Source organism: Lithobates pipiens, unplaced genomic scaffold, assembly GCF_037356315.1.
Source record: "Lithobates pipiens isolate NorthernLeopardFrog02 unplaced genomic scaffold, aLitPip1_a1.2 Scaffold_10, whole genome shotgun sequence".
Classification (NCBI taxonomy): Eukaryota; Metazoa; Chordata; class Amphibia; order Anura; family Ranidae; genus Lithobates; species Lithobates pipiens.
The window spans coordinates 58,756,385-58,769,182 of NW_027507686.1; the positions used below are offsets into that span (position 1 = coordinate 58,756,385).

The window sequence follows — 12,798 nt, forward strand, 5'->3', positions numbered from 1 at the left end:
TGTGTACAGGGCATTAGACTTTAATAGAGTTTGCGGCTCAGGCCCATACTTTTTCTCTGTTCGGGAGTTCTGGCACGAACCAAACAGAGGGGTGTTCGGCCCAACACTATACATGAGCGTTAACATATGGTCAAGTCGATCATGTAGATATTCTTATTTTCTACTCAGTTAACAGAGTGGATTACCCATCGTCCTGTCAATTTAGGTATACCCTGCCACACCACTGCTCCAAAGACCCTCTGCCCTTACACATTGCAGGAGCTGGGTTAAAGATGCTGGAGTCATGAAGGGTTGGCAAGGATTATGGGAAGCTCTTCATTTCACCTAAATTACTGAAGCAATTGAAATTATTCAAGCGATACCAATATATGAAAGAATATTAATTTCTAAAAAAAAATTGTATGTCATTAGTAATATTCAAAAAAATCATAATTAATTTTAATATGCATGCAACTTCTTTTAATTCTGTGCTCCAAACAGAAAAGAGCCTGAATAGAACAGTGTGGCAACTTAGGGAGATCAGCACCGTGTTTTCTTAGAGTCTTTGCTATGAAGACCTCTACTAGGGATGTCATATTGCTCAATGATGGACAATGCTCACAATGCTGCCTCTACTTGCCACTCATTTACACCTGGATAACTTCCCAGCTTTTATAGTATCTTGTGCCTGCAGTTCAAAGCAAGTCAGCAGAATAGCAGCACTATTATATTACATTCTGAAAGGATAATAAAGATTTTTTACTGCCTCCATGTGCATTTCATGACAGTTGCCAGACAGCTATTGTATTGTGGAATCTTCATTGAACCCAGGTACTTGTCACTTTATGATAAGTGAATTGGTTGGAAAATAAGATAAATAGGCATGTTAACAAATTGTAATCTTCTGCATTCTCCTGAGAAAAGAATGTAAAATTGTCCTATTTGTTAGAAATGATATAATTAATAAATCCCAGTTGCCTTGACAACTGTATTGTCATATATGCAGGTACATAAATGCCCTGTAAACACGGTCGGACTTTCCGACGGAAAATGTGCGATCGGATCGTGTTGTCGGAAAATCCGATCATGTGTGGGCTCCATCTGACTTTTTCCATTGGAATTTCCGACACACAAAGTTTGAGAGCAGGATCTAAAATTTTAAGACAACAAAATCCGATCATTTAAATTCCGATCGTGTGTAGACAATTCCGATGGACAAAGTGCCACGCATGCTCAGAATAAATTACATGACGAAAGCTATTGGCTACTGGCCCGTTTATAGTCCCCGTTGTATGTGTTCTACGTCACCACGTTCAGAACAATTGGATTTTCCGACAACTTTGTGTGACCGTGTGTATGCAAGACAAGTTTGGGCCAAAATCCGTCAGAAAAAATCAGACGGATTTTGTCGTCGGAATGTCCGACCGTGTGTACAGGGCATAAGAGTTTGTAATTGGTGATTCACCTTATTAAAAAGTCATGATGAGCTGTCATGAGAAATAACTCATAATTTAATAATTTTCCTAATTCCAGGTGACTATCAGAAAAAGGTAAAAATATGCTTAGAGCTTGTGGAGAAGAAAGCGAATATGGAGCTGAACATATCTACAGAAGTAAAACTATTAAAAAGGCTACTGTTAGCCATTTTGAAGATCCACAAATCACTAATAGACACTAAAATGGAAAACATTGCCAAGTTACAGTGTACTTTGGCAGCTAACCTGGTGGACCGTCTAATATTAATAGTATACATGCTGATAATAACAGTTTTAACCATTTATGTAACTGTTGTCTGGTCTCAAAAATCTTAAATGCTTGCTAAAAAAAAAGTTTATAGCTTTTTTTCATGTCTGATAATTGGGACAATTTTAAATAACACTTCTCAATTGAACTCTGTCTGTTTTCTTTTACTCTTTAAAATACTGTAAAGCACTGAGTTTTGGATTAAAATTGAAATTTCAGTTTATTGCCTTCTAGCCAGAAAATATAGTTAAAAATCGAGCCCAGTGGAGTATCCCAAAAAACTATAGTTTATTTGCCATTGAAGCAACTCTGTCCGATTGGTAAGAGAGAGAGCCTGCTGCAGGTATAAAATACTGGCAGAAGAGGAACCTGCACATACCTGCAGCCTCCTAAACCTGGGTTTTTCTGACCGATACACTCCAAAACCTCCTCGTAGTGTTGGATCTTGGCAATAAGCTCCATCCCAGTCATATTTGACAAGTTACTATTTGTTCATCACTAAGAGCTAATATCAATAAGCAGAAGGTAGACCAGGAATGGCCAAGGTTCCACACTATCAGAAAGTTTTTGGAGGTTGTGGCTGGTATTTAAAGATACCTCTAAGTGACTTGCACTGTATACCTGCAGCAGTTTCCTTATTTTTGCTTCCAGAGTCCCTTTAAAAGATAGTGAATACAACTATACAAAATATTTCTTAGGGTGTTTTCTTTGCAGTTAGAGCCCAGAGCAAAGAAGCATATTTCATGGTTGAATCATCTATACCTTGCCAATATCAAAACACATGTTCAGAATTTTTCTAAAAAGCCCCAGCTCCACAGATATGCTAAACAGATCTTCCCTTCCACCCGCCATGCTATCTACAGCCTGGCAAAATTTAGTGTTAGCTGCTAATGCAAGTTCTTATATAGCATTGCATGGGATGTTGCTCTTGCAAGTCTATTTAAAAAATGGGACCAGAAAAAAAGATGGGATGGATCCAATATCACAATGTAATTTCTCTCCCATCAATGCCAAAAGCCACAAGCCTAATAAAGTAATGTTCTCATAGTGTAGTATATTTATTTAAATGGGAAATCATAAAAATGAAAAAAATGTACATTCACATGTAGAAGGTACCTGAGACACACCAACACAAACAGTCCTCAGTCAGTACCAGTGCATCACCGCTCACAACTCTAGACACGGCGTGCATTCCAAGGAGCCCAAAATTATGTTAAGGACAACCGGGAAATTATCACAGTGGCACAGCCTCAATGCACAACGTGCATCAGGAAGCTTCAATTTAGATTGGCACCCCCTTATCATGCTACGCTGTACCCACATGAAGTTCTTATCATTTTGTCTGCACAAATAGAGCTTTCTTTTGGTTGTATTCATTTATGACTCCGTTTTTTATTTTTTGCGATATAAGCGAAAAAATAGCGGAAATGTGGAAAAAAAACAATATTTTTTCTTTCTATTTTAAAAGAAATCCAATAAAATCGAATTTTGTCATACATTTAAGCCAAAATGTATTCTGATACATGTTTTTGGTAAAAAAAAAAAATCAGTTAAGTGTATAATAATTGGTTTGTGTGATCACGGACAGATGTACGCAAATGATTACGTACAAATGTGCGCAGGTGATCCTTTTGGGGTGTTACATCAGCCAGGTGGGTTGCAGGGGGCTTGCTGGAGGTGGTCATTTCGAAGATGAGGAGCGCCCCTTGTTGAGTGGAGGTGGTTGGAACTCTTGAGAGAGTAGGCCCGGGTGGAGCAGTAGCCTCCACAAAAGATGAGAATGCAATAGTAAAGTTCAGGGTGGAGAGGGAAAGACCACCTGTAGGTTATCTTCTTCTGTTGTAGGATTTGGAGTAGTGGTTTAAGTGATCTTTGTTTCTGTACCAAGTAGGGTGAGAGGTCAGCAAATACCTGGACTGTATGACCCTGTGTAGTGAGGGTGTCAGCCACTCTCGATCTTCTCATCACTTCCTCCTTTACAAAGTAAAAATGGGGTTTAACTATAATGTCCCTGGGAAGGCCATCTGAGCAGGGGGCTGTAAAGCTCTGTGAGCACTGTCAAGTTCCAGGCGGTGTTCAGAAATGTCTGGGATGAGCCATTTGATGAGGGCCTTGACTGCTGGCTTTACATCTTTCACGGATTCAGGGAGACCCCTTATCCTGAAGTTGTACCGTCTGGACCTATTCTCCAGGTCATCGATCTTATTGTGGATTCTAGTTGGTCCTGCATGTCTTGAATTCTGGACGAATTTTGATTGATTCTGGCTACAGATTGATCTGCCTTTTTTCAATGATTTCAGTCCTCATCTCCAATTGTTGCAGGTCTGCGTGGATGGATGAAGTGATTTGGGCAGGATTCAGTGCAAGACTCCTAGATAGCATCTGTGAGAAAGCTGTCATCATAGTTGGAAAGTCAGTGGGTATTGGAGCGGTGCTACAGGTGTCTCCCTCACAAGTGATTAGGCATGTTAAACGGTCATGCATAGGAGTCATCGGGAGCCCATCTACTGACCTCCCTAGCAGTGATTTAGTGCATGTGTGGTAGGGTGCCACCATTTGTGGGCTTAGCTGAGCGGGCCTGTGGCGGAGTTCAGCCGACGAGAGAGGTTTCTCCTGGCTGATGCCATGGCCATCGGAGTGTTCCCAGAATGCTCCCCTGCCATTTTGTCCCGGAGCCGTGGTCGGGCAGGCATACTGAAGGCTGTAGCGGGCTTTAATGGACTAGGGTGTCATGGAGCTCTAGAAGGTCACAGCCATCTTAGGAGCTGCTGCGCATGCCCTGCCAACATCACTATATTAAAGGAGTAATGCCTACCTTTATATTGTTCCTATGCAAGTGTATGTCCAGTTCAAAATATTTGGGCATTAGTGGGCATGCTTGGGTAGCCTGGCACTAGATTCTTAGGTTGTGGACAGTACAGGAGGCTGTAAATGTTGGCAAGAGCCTACAGGAAGAGGTTGAATGAATGAACAAAATACTTGTATAGCACACAATGCGAACTGAATCGCCTCTAGGTGCTGTGGCGAGCTTTGATCATCTGCTAAAAGAGGAAGGTCTTGAGTTTTTTCCTAAAAGCCAGGTGATTTTCTTCCAGGCGGATGTTGATTGGTAGAGCATTCCATAGCCGAGGCCCTTGGACAGCGAATCTCTGATCCCCCTTGGATTTATACCGGGCTTTGGGCACGAGGAGGAGGTTTTTGTTGGCTGATCGAAGACTGCGGTTTGGTGTGTAATGATTTATTTTCTCCATTAGGTATTGCGGAGCTTCTCTATGCACGCATTTGTGGGTGAGGCAAAGGGTCTTGAACGTGATCCGATTTTTTTCGGTTAGCCAATGTAAGCTCCTCAGCGAAGGAGAGATGGATTCCCAGGGTTTTTTTTCCTGTTATCAGCCTTGCCGCCGTGTTTTGGATCAGTTGTAATCACGCAAGTTGATATTGTGGTAATCCTATGTAAAGCGAATTTGCGTAGTCCAGTCATGAATTAATGATTGTTCCAACTACCACTGCTTTGTCATTCTTTGGGATAAAAGGGATGAGTCTGCGAAGCATGCGCAGCAGATGGTGAGATCCACTGACTACAGATCCTATTTGCGCATCCATTGACATTTGTGCATCTAAAATAACCCCGAGACTCTTCGCTTTGGTCTTTGGGGAGATAGTCTGCCCAAAGACGATTGGTGGAGACCAGGAGGTTTTGGTTGCGGGCTTATGATTTGGGTGTAAGATAAGAAGCTCTGTCTTTGATTCGTTCAGCTGGTGGGAGTTAGTGGTCATCCAGTCCTCTATTGATTTGAGGCAGTTTTCAAGTTGTTGTTGGTGATCTTTTTTTCCATTGATCCGGAAATAAAGTTGCTTGTCGTCAGCGTAAGAGTGGAAGCAGAGATCTGAGCATCTGATGATTTGAAGGAGTGTGCGAATGTAAATGTTGAAGAGAACGGGTGACAAAGGAGAGCCTTGAGGGACTCCGCAGGTGACTGCCCGAGTTTCGGAGAGGAATTTTCCTAGTTTCACTGTCTGTGACCGATTTCCTATGAAGGACGTGAACCATTGGAGATCTATGTCTTGGAATCTGGCTACTTCTGTGAGGCGGACGAGTAGAGTATTGTGATCTACTGTATCAAACGCTGCACTTAGGTCTAGCAGTACGAGGAGACACGGCTCTCCATCATCTGCTGCTTCGAGGGCGTCATCCCAAATCTTGAGGAGAGCTGTTTCTGTTCCATGACCCGGGCGGAAGCCTGATTGCAGTGGGTCCAGGAGTTTGTGAGTATCCAGGTGAAGTTGTAGCTGATGTACTACAGGGTCCAGGTTTGGTTTCTTGAGTAGAGGTTTGACGATGCCTTGTTTGAGGATGCTGGGAACAATCCCTTCGTGGAATGATCAGTTTATGAGGTGGGTTATGGTTGGAGCCACAATGTCGGAGCATTCTTTCAGTAGTTTTGTGGGGATGATGTCAATAGGTGAGGTACTGTCACGCAGTTTATTAATGATGTTTTTTGCGGTGTCTACGGTAATTGGGGATAGTGAAAATTTTGGCGGTTGTGGTATGTTGGTGCAGACATCCTCTTTATGTATTTGCTGGCTGAGGTCGGATGTTTTCTTCTGACAAATTGTTTCCCTGATGGTTTTGACTTTATCGATGAAAAAATCAGACAGTTTGTCACATTAATCCTGGGATTCACTTTCTGGGGGTTCTAGGCACATCAGATTCATTGATTGATTAACCAGTTTAAACAGTTCCCATGGTTGGTTTGCGGCCATTGAGATTGTATATGAGAAGTGGTCCTTTTTGGCTTTGAAGATTGCTTTCCGATAATTCTCTGTGAGACCTTTGTAGTTAAAGTGGTTTTCCTTGGTGGTATTTCTTCTCCATGTTCTTTCCGCTCTTCTGCGTTCTTGCTTTAGTACGGCGAGGGAGCTATTGAACCATCCAGAGTTTTTCTTCCTGATGAGAGCCCTGCGTTTTGGTGCTACCGAGTCTGCTGATTGCAGCAATGCCCTGTTCAGGGAGTTGAGTGTTTCCTCCGTAGAGTGGTTTAAGGTTATTGTAGTTATCTTGTTGGACAGAGTGGATTTGAAGGATTCTGAGTACAGTTTTTTATGTGATCTGGTCCAGTGCGTTGTTGTTACAGGATTCCGTTTTTCGTTGGTGATGTTGGTAGCGATTTTGAATTTGATGGCATGGTGATCCGTCCATGGCAATGTTATGTTGTCGAGTATGTTGACGATAGCTGGAGAATGCACTATATGGAAGGGACTAGGAAAAGGGCCTAGGGTATTTTTCAAATTTCAGTGCTCTGTCCATCCAGGATGAAGTCTACAATTATACTCTTTCACATACATAAAAAAAAAGATAAAACATCTAATTTTGTCAAAAATGTAAGCCAAAATGTATTCTGCTACATGTTTTTGGCAAAAAAAAGGTATAATTAAGTGTATAATAATTAGTTTGTGTGATCACGAACATATGTACGCAAATGATCATGTACAGATGTGTGCAGGTGATCACGGACATACGTGTGCAGATAATCATTGGGACATGTGATTTTACTGTTACATATGTGGGGGACAGGTGTTTTTACTATGTGGGGACATGTGTTTTGGGAACATGTGTTTTGTAGGACATGTGTGTTTACTTTGTGTTTTTTACATTGTGGGGACATTAGACTGGTGATCAGTGAATAAAAAGCTGTAAAAAACAGCCCATACTCACTGATCACCAGCCGGCTGCAACGATCCACTCTCCTCTCCTCACCGACAACTTCTGTGCGAGGAGAGGAGAGCCAATTGCCTAGCAACTGGCTCTGTATTTACATCGCTGTGATTGGACAAAGCTGTCATGTGGTCAGGAGGGCCAAACACAGAGCCCTCCTGCCAATCGGAAATGCCCCGCGTCCGGGATCGTATCGTCTGGGATTCCGCATTGGGATTGTGCTGCTGCTCGGTCCCGCGTGCGCGCAATCCCCCTCCTTCTGAAGGACGTTCCTGAACGTCCTCTCAGAAGAAGAGAGCGCCCACCCGGCCGTTTATATACAGTGGCCGGGTGGGAAGTAGTTAAAATGTATGTATAGGCAGTTTTTTTCTGATTGGATAGAAAAGAGAAGAGTTAGATCCTTTCTCAAAAGTCTATTGATGTCTGCAGCCCTGCTGGGGAGTTTTAGCCTATTTGTCATGGTAATCATTGTCGCAAAGACAGAAAATGAGAGGAATTCCAAAAATTGGTAAAATGACACTAAACGATATCTTTATTCTCCAAAAATAATCCATCCACATCCAATACCTAATAGTCCTGTAATCTATTTTTAATGAAATTGTTTCTTATTGTGTTTTTCTGCTGCCTTGTAATGTACTCTGTTATTTCTTGAACCTATCCTTTTATTCCCACTCCTGTTTGCTTGAAATGAGCAGTGCACAATAGCTGTGATCTCAAGCACTACTCCATGCATACCACAAGTCCTAAAGTATCTAGTACCCAGGCAATAGTCTATCTCAGAAGCAAGCAAGAGAAGGGGGCTATGTTCCATCGTACATTTGGACCATGGAGAATGAGCATAGCCACCCTCTAATAGGAAGTCTGATTACAGCAGCAAAAACAAAAAATAAAAAATGTGTATATACAGTAGCTCACAAAAGTGACACCCCTCACATATTTCTAAATATTTTATTATAGCTTTTCATGTGACAACACTGAAGAATTGGCACTTTGCTACAATGTAAAGTAGTGAGTTTATAGTTTGTATAACGGCATCAATTTTGAGTTATTTTGAGGGGACAGCAAATGTACACTGTTATACAAGCTGTACACTCACTACTTTACATTGTAGCAACGTGTAATTTCAGTGTTGTCACATGAAAAGATATAATAAAATATTCACAAAAATGTGAGGGGTGTACTCACTTTTGTGAGATACTGTACATTCACAATCGCATTTTAGTTTTTTAAATTATATAAATGATATAGTATATATATTCATTTATTGATACCAAACTTGCTGAACTTTCGATATTATTAGTATTATTATTATTATTATTATTATTAAATTAATTAATTATTATTATTATTTTTGTGAAAAAAATAAATAAAAAAAGTTTGTCATTTTCCATTTTCCCGCAACTTATGGCAAAATATTAAATATTCCATGGACTCAACATGCCTCTCTGCAAATAGCTTGGGGTGTCTACTTTCCAAAATGAGGTCATTTGGGGGGGAGGGGGGGGTTTGTGCTATCTGGGCATTTTATGGCCTTCAAAACCGTGATAGGTAGTGAGGAGTGAAATAAAAAATGTACGCCCTTAGAAATCCTCAAGGCGGGGCTGTACGTGGCTAGTCTCCCAAAAAGTCTCACACATGTGGTATCCCCATACTCAGGAGAAGAGGCAGAATGTATTTTGGGGTGTAATTACACATATAACCATGGCATGTGTGGGCAATATATTATTTGGTGACAACTTTGTGTCATTTTTTTTTGTCATTTTTCAATCACTTGTAACAAAAAATATAATATTCAATTGGCTCAAGAAGCCTCTCAGCAATTTCCTTGGGGTGTCTACTTTCCAAAATGGGGTCATTTGGGGGGGGGGGGTTGTACTGCCCTGCCATTTTAACACCTAAAAGCTGCGTAAATGTACCATAGTTTGTAGATGCTATAACGGCGGAAAATGTGTGATCGGATCGTGTTGTCGGAAAATCCGATCATGTGTGGGCTCCATCTGACTTTTTCCATTGGAATTTCCAACACACAAAGTTTGAGAGCAGGATCTAAAATTTTCAGACAACAAAATCCGATCATTTAAATTCCGATCGTGTGTAGACAATTCCGATGGACAAAGTGCCACGCATGCTCAGAATAAATTACAAGACGAAAGCTATTGGCTATTGGCCCATTTATAGTCCTGTTGTATGTTTTCTACGTCACCACGTTCAGAACAATTGGATTTTCCGACAACTTTGTGTGACCGTGTGTATGCAAGACAAGTTTGGGCCAAAATCCGTCAGAAAAAATCAGACGGATTTTGTCGTCGGAATGTCCGACCGTGTGTACAGGGCATAAGAGTTTGTAATTGGTGATTCGCCTTATTAAAAAGTCATGATGAGCTGTCATGAGAAATAACTCATAATTTAATAATTTTCCTAATTCCAGGTGACTATCAGAAAAAGGGAAAAATATGCTTAGAGCTTGTGGAGAAGAAAGCGAATATGGAGTTGAACATATCTACAGAAGTAAAACTATTAAAAAGGCTACTGTTAGCCATTTTGAAGATCCACAAATCACTGATAGACACTAAAATGGAAAACATTGCCAAGTTACAGTGTACTTTAGCAGCTAACCTGGTGGACCGTCTAATATTAATAGTATACATGCTGATAATAACAGTTTTAACCATTTATGTAACTGTTGTCTGGTCTCAAAAATCTTAAATGCTTGCTAAAAAAAGTCTATAGCTTTTTTTCATGTCTGATAATTGGGACAATTTTAAATAACACTTCTCAATTGAACTCTGTCTGTTTTCTTTTACTCTTTAAAATACTGTAAAGCACTGAGTTTTGGATTAAAATTGAAATTTCAGTTTATTGCCTTCTAGCCAGAAAATATAGTTAAAAATCGAGCCCAGTGGAGTATCCCAAAAAACTATAGTGTATTTGCCATTGAAGCAACTCTGTCCGGTTGGTAAGAGAGAGAGCCTGCTGCAGGTATAAAATACTGGCAGAAGAGGAACCTGCACATACCTGCAGCCTCCTAAACCTGGGTTTTTCTGACCGATACACTCCAACACCTCCTCGTAGTGTTGGATCTTGGCAATACGCTCCATCCCATTCATATTTGACAAGTTACTATTTGTTCATCACTAAGAGCTAATATCAATAAGCAGAAGGTAGACCGGGAATGGCCAAGGTTCCCACTATCAGAAAGTGCCAAAGCTTTGCTTGTTTGAATGACATGAGGTTCAGCCATGACAGAAAGGTTTTGGAGGTTGTGGCTGGTATTTACAGATACCTCTGAGTCACTTGCACTGTATACTTGCAGCAGTTTCCTTATTTTCATTTCCAGAGTCCCTTTAAAAGATAGTGAATACGACTATGCAAAATATTTCTTAGGGTGTTTTCTTTGCAGTTAGAGCCCATAGCAAAGAAGCATATTTCATGGTTGAATCATCTCTACCTCGCCAATATCAAAACACATGTTCAGAATTTTTCTAAAAAGCCCCAGCTCCCCAGATATCCTAAAAAGATATTCCCTTCCACCCGCCATGCTATCTACAGCCTGGCAAAATTTAGTGTTAGCTGCTTATGCCAGTTCTTATATAGCATTGCATGGGATGTTGCTCTTGCAGTAAGTCTATTTAAAAAAATAAAATAAAAAAAGATATATATATATATATATATATATATATATATATATATATATATATACATACACACATGATAAGGGGGTGCCAGTCTAAATTGAAGCTTCCTGATGCACATTGTGCATTGAGGCTGTGCCACTGTCATAATTTCTCGGTTGTCCTTAACATCATTTTTGGCTCCTTGGAATGCACGCCATGAAAACATTACTTTATTGGGCTTGTGGCTTTTGGCATTGATGGGAGAGAAATTACATTGTGACATTGGATCCATCCCATCTTTATTTCTGGTCCCATCTGTAAAACTTGACAGGCCTTTAACCACATCAAAACTAGGCACTTTCGCCCCCTTCCTTCCCAGACCAATTTTCACCTTTCAGCACTCTCGCACTTTCAATGACAATTGCGCAGTCATGCTACGCTGTACAAAAAATGAAATTTTTATCATTTGGTTTGCACAAATAGAGCTTTCTTTTGGTTGTATTTAATTATGACTCAGTTGTTAATTTTTTGCGATATAAGCAAAAAAAGAGCGGAAATGTGGAAAAAAAACAATATTTTTTTCTTTCTATTTTAAAAGAAATCCAATAAAATCGAATTTTGTCATACATTTAAGCCAAAATGTATTCCGATACATGTTTTTGGTAAAAAAAAAATCCATTAAGTGTATAATAATTGGTTCGTGTGATCACGGACAGATATACGCAAATGATCACGTACAGATGTGTGCAGGTGATCCTTTTGGAGTGTTACATCAGCCAGGTGGGTTGCAGGGGGCTTGCTGGAGGTGGTCATTTCGAAGACGAGGTGGTTGGAACTCTTGATAGAGTAGGCCCAGGTGGAGCAGTAGGCCCTCAGCCTCCACAAAAGATGAGAATCCATATCCTTCAGTGCAATATGTAAAGTTCAGGGTGGAGAGGGAAAGACCACCTGTAGGTTATCTTCTTCTGTTGTAGGATTTGGAGTAGTGGTTTAAGTGATCTTTGTTTCTGTACCAAGTAGGGTGAGAGGTCAGCAAATACCTGGACTGTATGACCCTGTGTAGTGAGGGTGTCAGCCACTCTCGATCTTCTCATCACTTCCTCCTTTACAGAGAATAAAAGGTGGTTTAACTATAATGTCCCTGGGAAGGCCATCTGTGTGGGGGGTCGTAAAGCTCTGTGAGCGCTGTCAAGTTCCAGGCGGTGTTCAGAAATGTCTGGGATGAGCCATTTGATGAGGGCCTTGACTGCTGGCTTTACATCTTTCACGGATTCAGGGAGACCCCTTATCCTGAAGTTGTACCGTCTGGACCTATTCTCCAGGTCATCGATCTTATTGTGGATTCTAGTTGGTCCTGCATGTCTTGAATTCTGGACGAATTTTGATTGATTCTGGCTACAGATTGATCTGCCTTTTTTCAATGATTTCAGTCCTCATCTCCAATTGTTGCAGGTCTGCGTGGATGGATGAAGTGATTTGGGCAGGATTCAGTGCAAGACTCCTAGATAGCATCTGTGAGAAAGCTGTCATCATAGTTGGAAAGTCAGTGGGTATTGGAGCGGTGCTACAGGTGTCTCCCTCACAAGTGATTAGGCATGTTAAACGGTCATGCATAGGAGTCATCGGGAGCCCATCTACTGACCTCCCTAGCAGTGATTTAGTGCATGTGTGGGAGGGTGCCACCATTTGTGGGCTTAGCTGAGCGGGCCTGCGGCGGAGTTCAGCTGACGAGAGAGGTTTCTCCTG

At 41.0% G+C, this 12,798-nt stretch overlaps 1 protein-coding gene across 3 annotated transcripts in view; it reads left to right on the top strand.

The window, feature by feature from the left end:
• LOC143930892 (5-hydroxytryptamine receptor 3A-like) overlaps nt 1–10,222 on the top strand; it is an 88,921-nt gene extending 78,699 nt beyond the window's left edge. Inside the window, exons 9-10 of one of the 3 annotated variants that reach the window (XM_077455585.1) lie at nt 1,513–1,592; nt 9,867–10,031. In XM_077455585.1, coding sequence (XP_077311711.1) covers nt 1,513–1,592; nt 9,867–9,899 — 113 coding nt within the window. In that variant the 3' untranslated portion in view covers nt 9,900–10,031. Of the gene's footprint in view, nt 1–1,512; nt 1,871–9,866 lie in introns of those variants that run through there. The other 2 variants (XM_077455568.1, XM_077455576.1) reach the window with 2 other exon arrangements.
• Nucleotides 10,223–12,798: the final 2,576 nt, after the last annotated feature.